Source organism: Clytia hemisphaerica, unplaced genomic scaffold (assembly GCF_902728285.1).
Source record: "Clytia hemisphaerica strain Z4C2 unplaced genomic scaffold, Clytia hemisphaerica genome assembly, whole genome shotgun sequence".
NCBI lineage: Eukaryota > Metazoa > Cnidaria > Hydrozoa > Leptothecata > Clytiidae > Clytia > Clytia hemisphaerica.
In genome coordinates, this window is record NW_027104166.1 from 1,050,273 (window position 1) to 1,072,263 (window position 21,991).

General features: G+C 35.4%; 2 protein-coding genes across 3 annotated transcripts in view; one reads left to right on the forward strand and one right to left on the reverse strand.

The window, feature by feature from the left end:
• Positions 1–21,991, forward strand: part of LOC136814243 (ATP-binding cassette sub-family C member 4-like) — a 60,026-nt gene that overhangs the window by 16,991 nt on the left and 21,044 nt on the right. Inside the window, exons 1-2 of one of the 2 annotated variants that reach the window (XM_067070760.1) lie at positions 19,047–19,159; positions 21,705–21,875. In XM_067070760.1, the coding sequence (XP_066926861.1) occupies positions 21,796–21,875 (80 nt within the window). In that variant the 5' untranslated portion in view covers positions 19,047–19,159; positions 21,705–21,795. Of the gene's footprint in view, positions 1–19,046; positions 19,160–21,704; positions 21,876–21,991 lie in introns of those variants that run through there. The other variant, XM_067070759.1, reaches the window with a different exon arrangement.
• On the reverse strand, positions 695–6,837 carry LOC136814242 (zinc metalloproteinase nas-4-like). Its single transcript, XM_067070758.1, has 6 exons — positions 6,678–6,837; positions 3,339–3,656; positions 2,824–2,932; positions 2,401–2,576; positions 1,705–1,775; positions 695–1,508 (listed from the first exon to the last, which is right to left on the reverse strand). Exons 1-6 carry the CDS (start codon positions 6,751–6,753, stop codon positions 1,209–1,211), a joined length of 1,050 nt encoding a protein of 349 aa, XP_066926859.1. The 5' UTR covers positions 6,754–6,837; the 3' UTR covers positions 695–1,208.

Genomic DNA, 21,991 nt, shown 5'->3' on the forward strand with positions numbered 1-21,991 from the left:
GCCATCTAGCCCTTCGGGTACCTCATCTGTGGGTAAACTAGACACATAAAATATCAAAAATTAGATTGTGAATACACTCTTCTCAAGATGCATAAATTTATTGTTGTCCTCGTTTTCAAACAGATTTCATTGCTATAAAATTACATATTCACAATGATAATTGTGTTGTTTACACCTCATGAGACATTTTGAATTTCAAGTACTTTTGCTTTAGAGTTGATGTTTGCCTTTTGGGAATTTAACTTGGTTTAAATGTATATTTTCATAGCAATGGAATCTGTTTGAAAACGAGGACAACAATAAATTTATGCATCTCGAGAAGAGTGTATTAGTCTACAGCTTGAACGTCCAGGAGGCTAACTTCTAGTAAGCATACAGACAACTAGTTTTCAATTTCTTTTTCATCCATAGTAATACACGAAATTAATCAAGAAAATAATTCTAAAAACCAAGTTAACGGGTACAAAAAAATATATGTGCAACTTTTCATTCATTAAAATTTTTACACCGAAGTTTGCGCCCTCAAACAAAATTTAAAATCTTAGGGTCTGATCGGTTTGATGTTTATTCAACATATAAATAATTTAACTGAAATATTTTCCACACGTCTTGTGGGTTCAGAAAAAAGTGATGCTGAAATTAGATACGAGAATCATCGTACTTCAAGTAATTCAACTAATTTTATTTATGTTTTGAAAATCTTTTCATCAAGAGCGACTCGGAAATTAACTTTATTTTTTAACAAATTAAAGAACTTGCCTGTGACCCATCCAAATATTTGAGTCTTAACAAATTAAAGACTTGGTAAGGTAGCGTATAGCTTATCGGCGATCCAAAAAGTATCTGCAATATGATTGGTTAAAAAGAGTACAATATATCTTGTATTTTACATGTACAAAATATAAATTGACGAATAGATGTTGTTGCATTGTGGTGGTAGCAGCAATCTAACGTCACTTTGCTACAAAAGTGCCCTGCGCTTTTTGGGTCACCGATAAACTAGTTGTGAGTACAATATGGAAATATTTCACTCGTTCCGGATATTCCTTATATTTCCTTAAATATTACACGGAAAAATCTCGGAACTCGCAAAATATTTTTCATATTGTACTCACAACTGTCCGATAAATATTACTTACTTAATATAAATTATTTTCGGACGCACTGTATTTCCCAAAAAAAAATAAAAAAATAACCAATTAAAACAATCAATAATAGCCACGTCTCATTTTCCGATCATAAAATCGGTCCCTGAATTTATTCAAAACATTTTCCAATCTTTTTTCCTTTTCCTTGTGTTCGTCTTTCACGCCAGAATAATCTTTAAACAAACCATTATAATTTGGTGTGTCAAGATATGCATGACATTGGTAAAATCGATTGATTCCTCTAACATCACCAACGCTGAATTTGATTCGTTGACCGAATTTTAACGATTCGTCACCTTTGGCTATCAAAGTATCTTTGCCGTTCATTGTAAACGCATCGTTTCGATAATGCATCAGACTCTAAAAAATTATAACAATATTGATATGTCTGTTAATTCAGATATTGAGATATGAGATGATGGTGTCTAATTTGATTTTATCGGACACACTGTATCCGGCTTATAGCATTATGACACACGTGCTGTTAAGCGTTTAACAACATGCAACTTTCAAATTGCATTATTTTTGATTTTATGAATAGATAGAACAAAATTACCGCAAAGTTGTAACCAACGTTTTCGTCTGAAACTTCAAATCCTGAATATTTGTTGAAATTCGACCATTCATCTAATAATTCAAAAATTATTGGAATAAACAGAATGTAATGATAACCCGGGGGGGGGGGGGTACTTAGGCAATTGGAGGGTACGGTGTGTGCCGCCCTTAAGGGTACCTTCTTTGGACTTCCTAAGTCCCATTAAGGGTCGGAAAAAAAGGAAAATTTCAACTTTTTATCCCCTGAAAGCTCGAAATTTGGTCAAATTTGGTCAAATTTGTCTCGCTAAGGGTCGGAAAATTTTCCTTTGTTTTCTCCTTTTTAGTCCCGGTAAGGGTCCAAAGTTCGAAAGTCGGGTGGCACCCCCCCCGTCAGCTTGCAAGTGACTTTTGACCCCACCCCCCCCCCCAGACAGCGAGTTTTACCCCCGGACAAGCATCAGCTGACCCCCGGACACCCGAAATTACCCCCAGACAGAGCAAAATTACCCCCTGGACAAGGCAAAATTTGACGAATGTTTACTACCCCCCGGACAATATATCCTCCACCCGGGGTGTACGACCATTTTCTGGAAGAGCCCATTATGAGGATTTTACTTTATATAAAAATTTGTCCGCTTTATCTGGGACAATTTGTACACGAAAAGCTCAACTATAATCTATAATCAAGAATGCAAGAATTGATAAAAAAATAAACCTTTTTCGATATTTTCCCAATTGACTTTCAAGTATTCATCACGATCAGGTCTAGAATGTTCATGTATAAAACCCAGGGCATGCATTGTCTCGTGGATGATTGTCCCCAGCACCATACAATCTTTACCAATGTGAATCTCTTGTTTACCACCAACTTTCCCTATATTTGATGAACAACTGAAAGAAAATTATAAAACGTGACTGAGGACCAATTTTTGGTCTTATCGTGCTTTTTGAACATACACTGATAGTTTCCAAATATTATCTTTTTTAAAGGGTTATTTTCCATATAAAAAACTATAATCTTTCAAATAGAATAAAGGGAAACCAAAAAATCTCTCAGGTCAACATTAAATGATAATTTTCTGACTCGAAACAATGACCAAGAAGATTTTTCTCTCTTGACAACAATATTTGAACTTACACATTTTCTTTTGACGTATAGTAAACATAGTCTGGTTCATTTGTCCTCAACTTAAACCTGATGCATGTCCTTGTTTCAAATTCATGAATTCCTTCCTTCAACAGCGGCACTAAACGGTAAAAACATATTCGTTAAAGTAAAGTAATTGGACGGCTTGTTTTGGAGTCAAGGAGAAATTGTTTTTGGACTTTTACCCTTTCTTGACTTTCTTTCTTCTTTATTTGCTTGAATTTCTCAAAAATATTTTGTTCGATAATTATCCCACTCGCGATTATCTTTCCAGCGGGAAAAAGAAACTTCGTCTCGAATCTACAGAGCGTCCCATAGAAAACTGCTCTTCAAATACAATAATTCCATACAATAAGATCAAATGGGAAACAAAGTATATTTGAAAGAGGACTTTAGCCTAAGAACTTAATGGTCAATGCTACGGTAGGAATCAAGGCAACCAGTACGTAAAGATACATCTATATGACGTCCAAGAAATGTGCAGTAACAACCAAGAGTCAACTTACCATTTACAAAATTAGCGTCGATTTCATAAACCAGAGTTTGATTGGGCCACTTAACATCACCAGTGACAACTGATTTCTTTGAGATTCCCAAGACAGCTTCTCTCAAACGGTTGTCCATAACCATATCCCCTTCAAATAACTGATCATTTTCAGGAATCTTGTTCAGCGCTTTATTCATATCCTCGTCGTTGATTGGTTGGTTGACTTGTTGATAATCATTGCTTTGTTTTTTATATTCTACCAGATCGTTGTACAGTCGGTTTAATCTTTCATCTCGTTGGTCTTGGTAATTCAACCTTTCGTCTGACTGTCTATTACCTACAAAATGAGAAAAAATTCAGTATGTCAAACATAGCAGGATGTTATGATTTTTGAGGGACTTCTCAAAGGCTTTTGGTTTCTACAAAAATATATTTAGTAGAACTAGGACTCGGGAAAACTTCAAGATATTTAGAGTGAATAGTTTGTTTATGGGGGGAGGGTCTTCAAATTCTCAGACAACCCCGGGGGGGGGGGGGGTTGAAAAAGTCTCAATTATTAGGTGGGGTTTGGCCATACCCCTATAGTTATATAGAGGGGGAGTTCAAAATGTTTACCAAATGAATTTATTATGTTCAGTATCATTCTCAGTCAAACATTTTATTCCAGGGTTCACGACCTCGGTTATTAAGGGGGGTCTGAGAAATTTATAAATATGGGGGCCTTTAGGGGGGGTTTGATTACATATAGGGGGTTTTGAACCGCCCAGAAAACTATAGAGTGAAAATAATGATCCTGAAGAATTCTTTTTCATCGTTCAACACAATAATGATCTTGAGGACATACTTTATAAATTAAAAACTTTTAAGAGAAATCGTGATGGTTGTAGATATTTTCTATTCAAAGAAAAATTAGATGAAAGGAAACTAATTTTCCTCATTTCATTTTCTTCCTATATGTCATTTGTGTTGGTCAGATTTTTTGGTAAGATAAAAAAGCGACCCGAAAGCGACCTCATTTTGTTTTGTTTTTTCGGGAACTTTTCTCTTTAGAAGAACAGATAATTATTCTGTGGAAAAGATTTTTTCTCTTTTTTTTTCAAAGAAATACTGTTCCAAGAAAGGCAGGGGTGTCATCATCCGTAAACGTTTTTTTATAAGATCATCCAAAATTTTTTAAGCCTTCGGATGGGAACTTGATGAACCTTTTGAGTTTCAAGTCTAAAAGTGTTCTTAACATGTTCTTATTGTGACCATTTTGTGAATATTTTTTGACCATTTTCCTAAGAAATAGGGTGTTTTTGAGTCCAAAATGTTCTTCCAGCGAAGCCTTATGTTTTTATGTAGTTTGTTCTTATAAAAAAACGTGTATTCATAGTAAACTAAGAGTCGACTTCTTGCTGAACTTTGCTTTTTGATAATTTGTGATGGAGCTGATTCCAGTGAAAATACACTCTCTTTTTTTATTCAGTAAAATAGACCTTTTCATAAATTACGTCACGAGCATCACTTGCCTCGTTTTGAAAGTATTGCCATGGTGACTCCCCCATGGTAATTGTTTGAATACGAGGCAAGTGATGTTCGTGACGTAATTTATGAAAAGGTTTATTTTGTTGAGGATAGGCTTGTCTTCTTTTTGAGCTTCAAAACGTTTGTATTCCAAGCGATTTTGAGAATATTGTTCTTATCAAATTGTTCTACTATCATCAACCGTTAATATTTTCTTTTTTGTTCATTGATGGTTCCCAATAAATCTAGACTGGAGTCGTTTATAATGCATGTAATACTAATAATAAACACAATGATACGGGATTTAGTTTGTATAAACGACTGGAAGAATCCGGTGTTCCAGCCTTATAGATACCGGGCCTAGCTACGCAGAAACTTGCGTAGCGAGAAAACAATTTATCAAGCAACAACAAACTCTCAAAATAAAATCAACTCAAATGAAACATTTTTAATACACAAATCCACACACATTTTATTTTCAAGAACTTTTTTTGAGCGGGAAAAAATTTTAATTGCGATATTGACACTTTTTTTTTTGTTTGGAGTTAGTGCACAAAGGTTTCTAGACGACTAAAATTTACTTTTTTGCTTTATTTCTAATATGTCTGAATTAGTCGTCTAGCTTGCTAGACTACAATAAATCTCACAAAACTCAAGAAAATAAGTCTAGGCTTGTTCCGTAAGTCTCTGACGTGTGATATTCTTGACGTGCTAATGGGAGTTCCTTTTTAGGACTAATTTTTCTATTTCAAGGTTTTTCCTCTTTTATTATTCATCTGAGAACTTTTCGACTTCTTTAATTTATTATTCCGATGTCACGAAAGTTTACACAATTCTAGACTGTGATTTGTAATTTCCAATTTTAACTATTAATTTTATTTGAACATTTATTTTTATGGCATATCTTTAGAAACGATTTATCCAGCTTAACCCTTATACTACAAAACAAAATCGATTATTCCATCAATCGAGCCTGGAATTTAAAATGAACTTTTCAAATTTTCCACGATACAGTTTTTTCAAATCCATTGTTACTACCTCTACTACTATACAGAAGCAGCCGGCGAAGAGATTTTTTAAGAAATATGTGTTCTTATCTTCTAGGAGCTATTTGTCTCCCTAAACCTATCACTACTTTATGGTTTGATGCGTTCTGAAATCTAGGAAAACAGTTTGCCAAGATAAACTGGTAAGATATTTTTTCTCCACGTAAGATATGTTCTGAAAATTTCTAGGGTTACCTAGACAACAAGAAGACGTTTGATGAAGTTGAGTATACCCCTGTCTCGTCAGAACACATCATTATTTCTAGCTGATTTTTCGAAATTCTGATCAGAACAGATCAAAATTTCTAGCTGAAATATGCTCTTAGAATCTTAGAACACATTGGAAAAAAAGGTCGCCTCGCCGGCTGCTTTCGATTATACGTAGCTAAGATAAAAAATGTAAAAAGAAATACAACGTTGGACTATAGAAGAATGTACAAGCTTTTGTTCGACACTACCCACAGTTTTGTGTGAAGGTTATTGTAAAGATTTAGCATGTGTAGGAAATCTTTTTAACGGCTACGCATCAAAGGCTCCCACGACACGACTTATACAAAATATTGCTGTTTTGATTGGAATGTATTTGTAATTCACTCTTTATGATTACGTGTATAGGATAAAATTTGCTTGGGATATCTATGAATGAATTGAGAACAAAATACAACCAAGTCTGTTTAACCTTATGGAACCACACCTGCAGCAAGGCCTTGAATACACTTTTCTTTGAAGGATACTTTGAGATTAAAAAGGTGTGTGAACAAATACTCATCGTTAATCTTGTTAAAAGGTAAAATATAATTTCATACCGTATAAATGCCATCCTTGACTTCGTGTGAGCATACACACCAAAAGACACGTTACCACACCAACATGTCGACACATAACACTTCGCTCTAGTGCAAGAGCTACTTTACTTTTTTCTTGCCTTTTGATCTATTTTATTGTCTAGAAATAAGAATCATTCAAATTTCTTGTTGTCGTCCTCCTTCAACCGTTAAAAAGCGATTCTCGCCTTAACTTTTCGTAATAAATATACACTCTTTTTGGCCTCATACAGAAACCTTAAGGGTGATTTTCACAAGCTCGAAAAAAAGAGTGCATATACCGTAGAATGGCCAAACTTTCTCACATTCCCGGCTAAACATTCCTGGGGTATTTCCTGGTACATTTCCGCTGCTTCCCCTCGCTAACCGACAAAAAGCATCTTTCTGCTGTAAAGTGGCGATATGAAAGTTTAGTCGGGAATGGGTTTAACAATCTTACAGTACTTATCAGAAACATAATACTGGTTCTATTTTAGTATAGTATGTTAAGGAATGCTACGTAGAATCCTTAAATTTCAATACATTAGCGAGTTTATGTATTTGCACTTTTGAGGACGGTAGAGTGACTGAAGCGATTTGGAAAAACCCGCAGTTTTGACCCGCAAAATCGAGGACGGTAAAAGTGCTGATTTACCGTCGTCCTCGGTTGGTCATGATCTATTTAAATTAGATCCTTACCGTCTCCGTCGCTGAAAAAAACACACATACATAAACTTGGTATTGTCAACCGTTGGACGGATAATTCCAAGTAGTATAATTTCCAAAAATAAGAAATTTAAACTAAAAACATAAAACGACGAAGAAAATAGCCATCCTTCAGGCTTCGCTATACGCTTTGTGTAGTACACGTTTTTTTATAAGAACATCCAAAATCTTTTAAGCCAAAAAATGTTCATAAAATGTTCTTAAAATATTCTCATTTTCACCATTTTGTGACCATTTTTCCCATTTTCTTAAGAAAACGGGTGTTTTTGAGTCCACAAAGCCTCAAAATGTTTTTGACATTTTGGCCATCGAAGCCTTATGTTCTTATATAGTTTGTTCTTATAAAAAAAAGCTTGCAATGTACTATATGAGAATATGATGAAACAACCGAACTTAGAATTACTAATTTTTAGGGCACTTTTGCCGATGAATTGCCAATTACCCCCTCCCCTCCCCAGTAAAGCTCAAGAAATGTCATATTTATATTAAGATATTACTTGTTAAATTTCGACTGGGTTAGGAACAATGATACGAACGTTCTAATAGCTTTCTTCAAATAAGAATATTCATACGAGGAAGTTAGATAATAACTTTTCAGATATCATCTAACGCATATGAACTAGGATACACTCCTGTCTCACAGCCCCGGTGGAACCTTTTTTCTCAGTGGTGATAGAAATTCCTTTGTTCCAAGGTTAAAAAATTCAGTGGCAATGGTTTTGAAGTATAAGGATGAAATAAAAGTTAATTACCAAGTGGGGCTGAAATTCTAAGATATTCTCCTACCGGGGACGAAATTTTTGTCAATATTTCCAGTGTGGATGGGCTCCCAGCGTGTCTGTGACACATGGATACTGTATTAAGATCCAAACACTCCAATTACCATTTTACATTTAACTTCGTTTTTACACGTTTGCAACTAATTTCCTGACCGAGTCAATTTTTTCTTTCTCATGTCAATATGGAATTCTTCCTGTATATGAAGGAATGTGGTAAAAGACAAGAAAAAGAAAAAGCTAGTACCCCTCTAAAACAATTTTGAAAAATATTTCATGATAATATTTTGGAAGGTAAAACATAATAAAATATAATTTTTCCTCTCTTCTACTAAGTTTAGACAATGTGATCCTTCTACTTTCTTAATCTTTCTGAGATGTGACGAGCAAGCAATATGCGACAAAGCTAACCTTGAAAAAGAATTCGTTGTTTTATTAAATATTTAACTCGTTGATTTTCTAAATATTCCTCTCTACCAAAACTACATAGCCGACAAGATGACGAGCTTTCTCTTCAATCATTTTTAAAACTGCCTTTTTAAACATCAACTCTCTCCCTCCATTTTTTTAAACAGATAACTACATGACATCTACTGTAATAAGAGAAAAAATCATAAGAAATTGTCCCTTTATCAAAAGTATACATCAGCTATTAATAAAAAATGCAAGCAACTTCGTTCCGTCTAATTAACTCGGCATTGTAAGAGGTAGTTAAATCTTATAGAACAGTTTAATAGCTTATTCTACTACGCTCTTTTCTATCTACATAATCAGTGATTAATGTCTCAACTTACTCTCTCGAGACCGGTCGTTTGTCAATGAAAAACATAATTTTCAAAACAAATTTTACATTACTATGTCGTTCTGTAATATACTCTCAACAAATCAGCGATGATTTTGTTATGTTTTTTCTATTTTCTTGAAATTTAAAAAAGGGAAAAAGGAAAATGTTGTTCCTTTTTCGATTTTCAATACAGGTTAAGTAACCAGATGGGGAAAAGCTGTACACGCGTGTAGAGTAAAGAATAAAGGTTAAAATTCAGTAAAATGAATCAAGTCAAAAAGGAAAACTTTTCAAAATTTAGTGATTCAAAATCCAGCTTGAAAACACACGTTTTTTATAAGATCATCCAAAATTTTTGAAGCCTTCGGATGTTCTTAACTTTTTTAGTTTTAAGTCTGAGATTGTTCTTAACATGTTCTTATTTTCACCATTTTTTGAGCATTTTTGTCAATTTTCTTTAACCCTTTAACTGCCGTTCGTATTTTTTAAGGTTCGACCTATTTGCCACCGGAAAAAAAGAAGGTTCGACCTATTTGCCAGATGTCGGCATATGCCGACATGGGCAAAAGGTAGCGATTTTGACTTAATTTTCAGAATAATATATCAAGTATCAGCCAAGGACTATAATTTTGAGTTGAACATTGTTGAATAGTTATTTTTCAACATAGAAAAGCTTTTAACTATTATCTTTTTTCATTTCAAACCATCTAATACAAAATCTTTGTAGAAGTGTTAAATTTTGCGGCAAAGAAATGGAAAGTGCCCATGTCGGCAAATCCCGACATCGGCAAAGAAATCGAAAATGCTCACGGCAGTTAAAGGGTTAAAAGTTGGGTGTTTTAGGGTCCCCAAAGCGTTAAAATGTTCTTAACATTTTAGCCATCGAAGTCCTATGTTCTTATATAGTTTGTTCTTATGAAAACGTGTACTGGTCTCGACTTTAAAATTTGTACGCGAAAATAACTGTAAAACTTCTGTGTGCTTTTATTTGAATATAAAATGCCATAATAAAGACTTGGTGATCAGATGGTCTTTTGATACATAAGCATGAATTGAAGCAAGGTAATAAAGTTCTCAAAATTTTCAACATTTTTTTCTTCTTTTTTTTTTAATTTATCTAAAACCATCTGACTAGCCCTTTTTTCAGTCTTTGACTTGACAATCTGAGACTTACTTACGAATAATACAAGTGAAAAACACACCAACGTTCACCCTCTCTAACGTAGTTTTACATAAAAAAAGGATTATGACGTCTCAGCGTAGGTGAAAATACAATTGTGAAAAATAGCTACAGTAGGTTTAAAGGGATTTCCTTATATCCTTATTAGTCATAAAGGGAAGCAAAAACGGTCAACTACGCTTTTTTCTCGAAATTATATTCTAGTGACTAATATGGAATCATATGGCATCATTTTTATTCTTCATCCGTTGAGATCTTCAATTCCTAGAAAAAGTTCAAATCCGTAAGAACCATTTTTTTCATCGGATGAGAAATTCTCCCCGCTTTCATCAGTTTTGTCTTTCTAAGAGTAGCTTTTTCAATAAATAAAAATCCCGGCTTGTGGTATATATCCCACATTCTACGACAACTTTTAGTACAAGTAATTAGTAAAAACATGGGATCCAAAACAAATAAAACAGCCGTTATGACGGCTGCAAAGTCCGGTAATTGTCATCTTTGAATAGCGAACCATCACCCAAACATCTTTTCGTGGTCAGCCTTTCTTAACATATCTGACATAAAATTTAAAAGTGTATATCATAGTAAGTGCGACCGCAAATGCAACCAAATCGAGAAATCAAACCGGAAAGATTGGGAAATCGAACCCGACTATCGCAATTAATCGAATTTGCGCACAATTTTACTAAAATGAAAACACTAATTTTAACTGTTATTTGAGACATTTACAGCATTTGAGTTTAAAACCCTGAATGGGTTGGAAGTGATCCTCCTATATTTGCTATGCATAAAACATTACGGTTCTGTTATAGTCACTTGAAGCTATCCTATGGAATTGATTGAAATTGTGTCAGGGGGGTAATAAAACTTTGTAGCCGCATTTTGTATCAGCACCAGGGGGGGGTACTAGGATTGGTGGACGAGGAGTATGTGCGGATAGGAACTCCAAAATCCGACCCTTAGAGAGACTGATTTCTGCCGAAAAGGTGACCCTTAAAGAGACTTTTTTGAATTATGTTCTTCCATATTAGAAAAAAGAATCTACCCTTAGAGAGACTCTTTTACAATTTTTCCTCTCGAAACCAAAATATTTCCTAAAAATTGTGAATTTTCCGACCCTTAGAGAGACTTTGACTACCCCCCCCGGGTATCAGCATGAAGGTAAATTTATTTAGCCGTATCTACCATTGTCATTCTCTTACCAATGACTCTATCAATGAATTCATTCAATCGTAGTATTCCACAATCTTTCGTAACTGAAATGCTTCAAAATATGTAAACATCCAGCCTAATAAATACAAACTTTTAAAAGGCGTTGAACTCTATTTTCAAGAAATATTTCCTTCCTCACTGATCTCTACTTCTTTCAGTAGGATGATAACCATCAACGCGCATATAACTTTAGGGAAGGAAGAGTAGAGGAACAAGCATAAGCGATGAGATTTGAGGTCGTATCATATGCTAATCAACTTGTTAGGCTCCATTCCTTTTCCTCTTTCCTCCCTTATTGGTTTATAGCACAAAAGCTAAAACTAGACAATATACGGTATAAGGTACGGCTTTAGTATACTAGAAGAAGGACATTTTATGAGCCAATATTTAATTATGAGAGTCTTTTATTTTCCTTTTTCGGTTGCTTTTCTTTCACATATTTTTCTTAGTCCCCTTTTTTACCCATTTCATATTGTGTTCAGTTTTTGTTCTTCCTAATAATTTGACTTTTTATAGCAAGTTAATCTTAATTTTGACTTCCAAACTTATTGATCAGAGAGTCTTTTGTGAACAATATGGGCTTTTGTGATAATATCATAGCTTAGAATAGAGAAAGTGGCCTTAATTACATTTTCAGTTTCACTTGGGATTGCTAATTTTTCCTACAATATGAGGGGGGGAAGGTCAATATTAATACAGCCTCTCGGGATGGGACAAATCGAATGATTTTCTCTGGTCTGAATCGCAGACCTCTATGAAACCCCAGGTAGTATAAGGAGCACGAATCCATTAGTGGATGGAGGCAGCCTAGATTTTCTCCAGTTTTTCCTAGAAAACCATCACATTTTTTCCTTCTGTCTTTTGAGTTAAATCAAACGGGGTGAATCAAAACCCTTTTTTCGCCTAACCAAGTTCTTACGTAACTATTTTTAAAGCAGCCCACGTCTTTATGGAATGAGAATGTGAAATACTCAATCTAAGGAGAGGGATTTTAACACCAATTCCTACAATAACCAAAAAACGAAACAAACGTTGCTTTCCTCATAAAAATGAAGGAAACATTTTTGACCCTTGGGAAGGTTAAGGAGCACTTCAGATTAAAGCTTCGCATTTAACACGCTTTTTTTATAAGAATAGTGTAAATCCATTTCATCATGGATATTCTTTACTTTTTTTGGGAAAATCATCGTGAAATATTCTTACATCATTCTTTGGTTAGGATCCTAATTCAGATTAGATTTAACATTTAGATGCTGATATTCTTAGCACTACAGTATGTGGCCCCCAAAACGTCGATCAAATCTAAAATTTCTCTCAAATCTAGAGGTAAAGAGGGTTAACAAAAGTTTTGTTGCATGAAAAACTTTAACATCTCTACTTTATTTCTTGGAAGTTCTTTTTCAAAATTTTCAATTTCAACAATATTTTTCAATCGCTTAAAGATAGGTAGCTTCTTTCTAATGGCCCCCAAAACGGAGGTCTGCAATTTTAGCGATTTCTCGAGATATCTTTAAGATATGAATACAAAACTTTGATCATAGCTCGGAAATGTGATTTAGAGGATTTTGGGCATAAATTTGTTTGATCAAATTTTTACAGTATACTTCTGGTTGTCAAAACGCTTTTGCTTTCGTTGAAGCCTGTGTCCTCAACACTATCGAAGGTATTTCCCAGGTTTGATTGAGCTGCGCTAAAGTTAGACTTTGTTATCTGAGTGTGGCTTTTCGGGCAGTGACAACACCATGTGCATCAAGAGAGCTAGAAGAAGGTTTCCGTTCACGTTTAGGAAGAATGTTTGATCCAAATTTGTTGAAAACGTTGAGAAACGATTTCATTGCCGATGCATTTTGATACGGCTTTATCGTGTGTAAGGGATTGCCAGAATGATTTGATGGAGAAGGGCGACGAATTTCACTGTTGTGGTTACTATTCAGTGATTAATACCAACTGGATTTGAACTTGAGAAGGCTTGACTGTTGTGAACGCTGTCTTGCTATCTTTCGCAATATAAAACCAAAAAAATTGATTAAGAAACCAATAAGGAGACGAGTAGGTTCAGAGTTTATGGAGTGGTCTCTGAAAGAATGTATTATTTGTGTGGAAAGCTTGTAATAAGTTAAATTCTTTGGCACGGAAAGTCATGTGACATCTTTTTCAACCAATAAGATTTAATAATTTCGAGGGAAAAACAAACAATATGGTTTAACTCACTAAAAGATTATATTTACTGAAAACACATAATTAATCTTTATAGTAAGTGTTCTGTTGTACCCCAGTTCTTACGTCATGCCGTGGCGAAGAATAAAATCTGGAAATCCAACCTGTCCAATGCCCTCAAATCTCAAACTTTTAAAAGTCTCGTTGAACCAATCTCATGTTTCCGAGATTAGACAATGACTAGGACCATGTTAAAGAGTCTTGATGGTTACACCAATCTTTTGAAAAGAGTGCAAAACCTTGACTGGTACAATCACCCAACTCTTCATGAAATCTATAACAAGTTTCTCAGAATATCATTTGTTTTAACCAGCAGGATGCTTTCTTTCTCAGGTCATTGCTTCCGTGCAAAACACCAATGTGTTTCAGATGTATTATAATTTGGTGCCCTGCCGGTCCTAGGCGCTCGAAAAAGCGCACATTCCTTGACATTCTGAAACAGCTTACAGGGCTAGAATTTGAAGAACGCGGTACTGCAATGGCTGATGCGCGAAGTCGCTCAGGAGTTGGCCGTTACGGTTGTTTGTGTCATGGAATGAGTACCTTCCTTCAATTTTGGCATTCATGTCACCGCCGATGGAAAACATGTGATGAAGAGGGACGTTTCCGATCGAATGGCTTAATATGCCGTAAAATTCCTCAACTTTATCCCCACTTTATCCCTTTCGTCCCCACGTATCGGTACATATAACATGTGCATTGAAAAACAAGAAGCAGTAATATTTTTTATTGATTTTGCTATAGTATTCGAATGGACTAGTCTCAGAAATCACAAAATATAAACATTATCTCCCAGTCGCTTTAGGCAAAAGGTAATAGTTTGTGTCTAAATAGGCTACCGTGAGTATTGTAGTGGGGGGCGTACGGTATTTCGGTATTGCGGAAATCAACTCTTTTTTCTTCGGAATTTCGGAAATCGGGCAAAATCTCTTCGGTATTTCGGAATGCTGAAATTGTTTCGGTATCGGAAATCCATGAATTTTTGCTTCGGAATTTCGGTATTATAAAGCTTTCATCCCCCTTTTTCGGAACTCATACATGAAAAATCAAATTTGATGAAAAATTAGTCAAAACGAGGAAAAATACTCCAAAAAATCGGTATCGGAATTGCAAGTATTTTTTTACGGAATTTCGGAAATTTTAGCAAAATTATTCGGTATTTCGGAAATCGCAAACCCCGTACGCCCCTCCCATTGTAGTGTACTCTTAGGTTCCAAATAAACGCCCCCCCCCCCGCTTGTTAACTTTTCAAAATCTTCCAACCCCTCTGACCTTATTAGGACCCCTCCCCCCGTTTATTAATTTTTAAGAATATTTTCAGCTGTCAAAGAGAAGGCCGCTTTGTTTGCTCTAATTAGCCTGATTTTAGCCTATATTCGCCCTATTTTTGGGTTTTCAGAAGTACAATTTCCAACCCCCTCTCCGGCAATTAGGTCCCCCCCGCCGTTTATTTGGAACCTAAGAGTGTGAAGATACACTGTGACGACAAACAGCAGTTTTATTCAGCGCACATTCATCGAGTACAAAAGTAACCATGACAATGACAATACCCAGTATCTTAAATGAAGTCGAAGCAATCACTTCACAACTACCAAACGTTGAAAAAGTTTCTATGAAAGAGTTTGATTTCAGAACCTCAGAACATAACATACAGATCTTTTAATGATTAGGAATCAAATAATAAAGATAATATTTTGTCACTGATTGTAGAATTCAGAGAAAGTGATGCTCGCGGTATAAACAACCAGGACAAATCATCACACTCCCCAAGGAATTTCATTAGATAAGCTGGAAGTGGGCATCCATTTGTCCTGCTCCATTAAAGTGTCCGGTAGAAACTAAAAGATAAAACAAAACAAAAGACGTCAACAAAGACAGCGAGATATCAACTCAAAAAAACTCAAAAAAGCCATAGTTGAATTTCACCACGGATTGCTTCTTCGAAATAAAATTCCTTCCACTTTATAAAAGTTTTTTTTGGGGTAAAATATTTTCAGATGCATTTCTATAGCCCAGTTTTAACTTTTTTTCCCTTGTGCGCCCTACAGTGCCTTAATAATTGTAAAGTGAATATTCATGGGCTCTTGAAACAAAAGGATTTTCCATTTATTTTAAATTGTTACATATAGAGCAGCCTAATCGAGGGAATAATAAATCTCATGCCAAGACAAAATCTTCTCCTCAAAATAAAACAGTGATTTTTCAAATCATTTTTCATTCCTCTTCACTCCCTTGTTAAAATGGAAAATATAACCTAATGTTCTTTCAACGTCCATCATTACGTTATGTGGACGTTATGAATGCTAGTCCGACATTGTTTTGACGTTTTGTGTCGGAATATCCGGCAGTGACGGAAGGGAAATATCAATACGGTTTAGATTCATCTAAATGAATTTTTTTGTATTAGCTTCTATAGTTGTCTGATATTTCCAGACCGCCCTATTCATCTTTTCTCATATAGGTATATTGAAATTGAAATAAATTGATAAAGAAATAGTATCGAAATATAACTTTAGAAACACACACCTAAAAGAACACAAGGAGCTGATTCTATAGCATTATCTTAGTCGAGCCTCCTTTCTATAATAACGAAAGAAACTGACCTAAAATAAGACAACAAAATGAAATAAAATAGAAATTGCGGGACTAAATTGGATTAGAGAAAATAAAGAAAGCACTCTCACTTTTGAAGTTTCATCGCACAACAATATTTTTCGAGAGATTTTTTCAAAGATTTAGCTTGACACTGCAGTATAATCTTTATTTTCTTTTTAAGGTCCTAAGGAGCATCCTCTTCCGCCTTCGGATGCAGATGCTATGCAATAATACATGCAATTCCCCTTTAATCAAAAAAACACTTCAGATTAATACACCTTTTCGACCGTAGACGCCAATTGCCGCGCGGGCATTTTTTTGTCCGTCTTATCCCACTAAAACCGTCCCAGTCCTTTTTTCGGACCTACAGACAATAGAAAAATGTGTCAAAAAAGGATTGGATCGAGTTTAGTTACCGTGAAAAGCACAGGTCGAAATCATATATCGACGCATAGTTCAACTGCATAAAGGAGTTCAAAGTTCCTTATAAACATGGTATTTACTCCAAACTCTACCCGGGGGCTAAAACCCTAACCAGGGGTTAACTCCCATCCCCAATCCTAGCCCTAACCCTACCTGACCCTACCTGAAACAACCCTTTAATCTAACCGGGAAATTTGACTCTACTACCAATTCAATCCAAAACATAGGTCAAACATCGCGCGGGTAGGCGGGGCAAAAATTCGGCGGTTGGTTTAGTCTGTTTAGCCTGGACTTGTCAATTTATTGCGCGCACAGGCCCCGACAAAGACAAAATCTTTTCGATCAGTTGCTTTTTAAAGGTTCACTCTGCTGCGCGCTGGACCAATGATCATTTGGATACTTAATTTCAGTAACTCCCTACGGGTTATAGAAAATACAGACTTCTGCCCCCAAAATGCTAAATCTTTGGAAAATGTTCCGATAAGGGTCCCAAGAGCCCAAAAGTATTTTTTTCATTATTTGACCTGAAGTATTGAAATTTATTATTTTCTAGAATATTGCTTATTTTCTAAAGAATATCGATCGAATATTATCTTATAAATAACATTTAAAACAAATTATTTGTAATTGGTCCAGCGCGCAGCAGAATGGACCTTTAAAAAGCAACTGATCGAAAAGATTTTGTCTTTGTCGGGGCCTGTGCGCGCAATAATTAACAAGTCCAGGCTAAACAGACTAAGCCAACCGCCGAATTTTTGCCCCGCCTACCCGCGCGAGGTTTGACCTATGTTTTGGATTGAATTGGTTGTAGAGTCAAATTTCCCGGTTAGATTAAAGGGTTGTCTCAGGTAGGGTCAGTTAGGGTTAGGGCTAGGGTTGGGGATATGGGAGTTAACTCCTGGTTAGGGTTTTAGCCCCCGGGTAGAGTTTGGAGTAAATACCATGTTTATAAGCAACTTTGAACTCCTTGATGCAGTTGTGACTCGATGGCCGAGTGGTTAAGGCGCTGGGCGTTCGAATCATAGATCCTTTGTATGGTGTGTTCGAATCCCATCAGCGTCAAAAGTTTCGAAATTTCGGAAAATGCATCAAAAACCTTCAAAACTTATCAATACAAAGAAAGTGTCAAAGAATAGAAGCTCAGAGTGGAGGATGGGAAAGGAAATTTCTTTGCGTCACTTAAGGAACCCGGTACGAACGACATTCGGTTATTTCCACGTCAGCTGGACCTTCATGCCGCTCCGGCTTCTTGTTTATATTAACAAAGAAATTTGGTTGAGGAATTTATTGTCAGAAAATTGATAAAATGTCTTCAGGGACATGTCGAAATACATATGGTAAAAAGACAAAGAGAAGTAATAAAAGTTTTAGAATTTCTATAGCACTATACTCTGCAGGTAAAACTAATTTTTTCTGACCTTATTTTTTTTGGCTACCCTGTATTTTCAAAAATTGCTGTGTCATTGCCTTCAGGAAATTTGAACTTTTTAACGAATTAAGTTCGCTCTCCACCGTTCGGCTATGGGCTAAAACTTTTAAGTATCCAATTAATCAAATTGAAGAAAAAATGGTTTACTTCAGCAAAAATGCCGAGCTTATCAGTCAATCAGTTTGCAAAATCTAAATCGTAATTTATCTTGACTAATTTATCTTGTGATAGTTTATTATTGCTTTATTCTTGCCCCATTTTAAAATGATACGATTATTTTTCATATTTCCATGGTGATCTTTATAGAATTTTGCATCAGCAAAGCCAATGAAATTAAAAAAACTTTCAAATTTAAATTTCAATTTTAGTTTCACTAGCTAAATCAGCTAAGAATTTACCGTGAGTATTATAACCGATATCAACCTGTGATAACAGATCGATTCAGAAAAAAACAAAATCACCCAGGGTTATCGGCATCGACCTATTTGGTCAAATTAGGTTAGTATAATTCACAAAATTTTCCTTTTTTTTCTCCTTTTTAGTCCCTCTAAGGGTCCCAGGGTCAAAAGTCGGGCGTCGCACCCCCAGAATACCTCCTCCCCCGGGGCAGGTTCGGATACAGAGGGAGGCTATAACCAATGGAGGAGAGTGAACTTTATTATCGTATTACCTTATATGGAAACTAATTACTCTCCATGAATAAGATAGCCTACCTCCTGTATCCGACCCTGCGGGGGAATCGATATGAAAAATAAACAAGGCTGGTACGTCTTAAAGCCACTTATTCCTTACCTAAGTTGAGTGGTTCACGTGGATTTTACGCAAGACCGTCCCATTCACGTCCTCGTTAGAAATGCGACAGTAATCTTAAAGCAAAAATGTCTTTTCCCTTAGAAAGTTTGAGGAGTCAATTCAGTCTAGCTTTGAAGAAGTTAAAACAAAAACCCGGTATTGACCAGTCACGTGACATCGAGTAACCAATCGGATTTCTTATAAATGTAAACAATTTGTGTTTTTTTGGATGCCATAGATCAAAGGAACCTATGAATTTATGATCGGAACCCCTCCAAAAAGGAAGTCTTGGTTAATGATTTTGAGGGATATGTACAGGGTCAAATCACATGTTGCAGATGATAATTACACGTGAGTTCTATCTTCGTTATGTAATTTTGAAGCAAAAAGATGTTTCTTTTTTTTGTAAATTATGTAATCTACATGAGAGCATTCTTTTGTAATATGCAAATCACATCATATATTTATAATTGTTAATAGCTTTGACCTACGTACAAATGAAATGTTATTAAGCCTCATTGGATCAACTTTTTCCTATTTGATAAAATGGGGATGTCAAATTGATCTGAGCTGGTGTTGACTTATTTTTTCAATCGGATCATTTTAATTGTTGGACATTGAGTGATAGATATGAGATTCATAGATACTGTATGAATCTTTAATTTTTCTCAAGCAAGAAAAAGTGAAGTCTTAAGATTTGCACGGGTTGTACGTAGCTCTTTCTTTTTTATGCTGCAAATATTTCGAAACCTGGTGACATGTTTCCATTTCAATCTGGCGTTTGTGTGAAAACCAAGCGGGTCACGTGGCTTCAGTTTCCATCCAAGAGATTCGGGTCTAGCCGCTTCAGGGCTTTGAAGTCAACACCACTTGATATCTAGCATAGACTGCTAAATATCCAAGCAAATTATTTTCTTATTCTGATATTCTGCTATTTACAGCTTGGTCTACTTAGACGCTTGTAAACCCAAGGCCGACAATTTTCTTTGCTTCGTGCAATATTTGATTTGATTGGAAGTGGACATGCGCTACATTCTGATATTCGAATGCAAATTGCTTTAGCGGAGACCAGGTGCGGTAATGAATACAAACCGAAAAACTTCTTCGCGTGCAATGGATTTCGGACAAACGTGGTTTTGATTTCAATTTCTTTGCATAACTTTTCTTTAAACGATTTGATGCAATTAGCAATTCATTGTTTGTAGATTTAATAAGCGATAATTAACTACTCTTGATCGCAGAGATTACTTTTTTTTTGCATGCATTCACGTGATTATCGGTTTATAATAAGATAAAAATATTCAGTTGGACTAAAATGAATTGACTTGAAGGTCGTGGTACGGAACAAATTTTCTCTGTTGTTCTTTTTTAGTTATTTTTACGTCAGTATCGGTAAATTTTGGTCGGGGTATAAGGACACGCCTGTTTGATTACAAAAAACTATTAAAAAGAAGGGTACACGTTTCTTCTATTAAAACCCAGTTTACAAGAACATTTAGGCTGAAATTCGTCGAAAAATTAAGAACATTGTAAGAACATGCCCAGTTTGGAAAAAAATGACAAGAAACTACAAATTTTTCCTCTTTTCAAGCAGTTTTAACCGAACTTAAGGGATGGATTTTCTAAAATCGAGAGTCAAACATTGTCCAAATTTTACCAATTTTAAGTGATCTTTATTCTCAACTTCAGTTGAGCTACAATCTGACAATGTCTGTCTGTGTGTGTGTCTGTCTGTCTGTCACAAAAACTTTAGGGCAGCCTGGAGACTTCAAAAATGCTTGGATTTGGCTGAAATTTGGCACACTTGTTCCTTGGGTGAATATCTGGGGGTGTTTTTTTCATTTTCTGAAAATTTTGATTTTTGGGGCCTGGGGACGAGTTTTTCGCCAAAACGAGGCTAAAACTTTGGGCCAGCCTGGAGACTTCAAAAATGGTCGGATTTGGCTGAAATTTGGCACACTTGTTCCTTAGGTGAATATCTGGGGGAATTTTTTTCATTTTTTGAAAATTTTGATTTTTGGGGCCTGGTGACGATTTTTTCTCCAAAACGAGGCTAAAACTTTGTGGCAGCCTGGAGACTTCAAAAATAGTCGGATTTGGCTGAAATTTTGCACACTTGTTCCTTGGGTGAATATCTGGGGGTCTACAATTGGGCCTATGAATAATTTGAAGCCACTGAAGTTGAGCCCAGTGCGTTGTGCACGTTCGACTATTTTGCATGATATTGTCGATTTAGAGTAGTCTGAAAAATTAAGAACGCATTTAAGAACATTTTAGGCTGAACATTTCTAAAAAACTAAGCACATCCAGGGTCAGCCGAATTTTAGGTGTTCTAATAAAAAAAACGTGTATGCTAAGGAAGCGTAATGATTTAAATGAATGAATATTTCGATGATTCCGTCAGCTAGTAGTCTGAATCGCAGACCTCTACAAAACCGCAGGTAGTATAGAAAGAAGCACGGATTCGTTAGTGGATGCGAGCAGCCTAGTCAGCTAGGGGATGGGTTTTATTTAACCTCCCGAGTGAAAGATACCAATAATGTTTTAAACAATTCACCAAACAAATAGGTTATAACGGTGTTCTTGTCTTGAGTTTCCCGAGTAAAAGTTTACTTACTTTACACAGTATACAATGATACTAAAAGCTCAAGATATTTACAAAGTAATCTCAGCTATTACAAAATAGTCTATTGTCAGTTGACTTTGACATGCTGATTTTCTTAAATTCATCGTCTTTAAAGATAAGTATATAGATTAGACGATTATGTGATGATAAAATCATTAATGAAATTGAGCATACGTTATTACATAAGTTCTACCGGCATTTAAATTCTCCTACACAATATTAAGATCTCATACATTTTTCCGTTATCAAAGTTATATTTATTTTTAACAGATACTGTCAGGAGCTGATATTAAGATAATAAACAGAAGAGGTAGTTTTTAAAGGCAACCTCACGTACGTCAGCTCAAGTCCAAACTTGAAAATGGAGACTTTGAAGAATCCCAAACGTTGTGACAAAAGACGCTTCGAAAATGCAAATTTCTTGGAAAGACAATTTTTCACGTAAGTATAATGTTTTATCTGGTCAGGAGGTCTTTGTAAAAATCATTGTTTGTCCGGATTTTATTGTTTTTTTCTTCCAAATTCGCTCGTTCAACTTCTAATTTGTATAATAATAT

Coding starts and splice junctions, on each gene's coding strand:
- LOC136814242 (XM_067070758.1), bottom strand. CDS start 6,753: ATGTGTCGACATGTTGGTGTGGTAACGTGTCTTTTGGTGTGTATGCTC. Junction 2,933..3,338: donor CGACGCTAATTTTGTAAATG/GTAAGTTGACTC, acceptor TTTACCGTTTAG/TGCCGCTGTTGAAGGAAGGA. Junction 1,509..1,704: donor ACGTTGGTTACAACTTTGCG/GTAATTTTGTTC, acceptor ATAATTTTTTAG/AGTCTGATGCATTATCGAAA.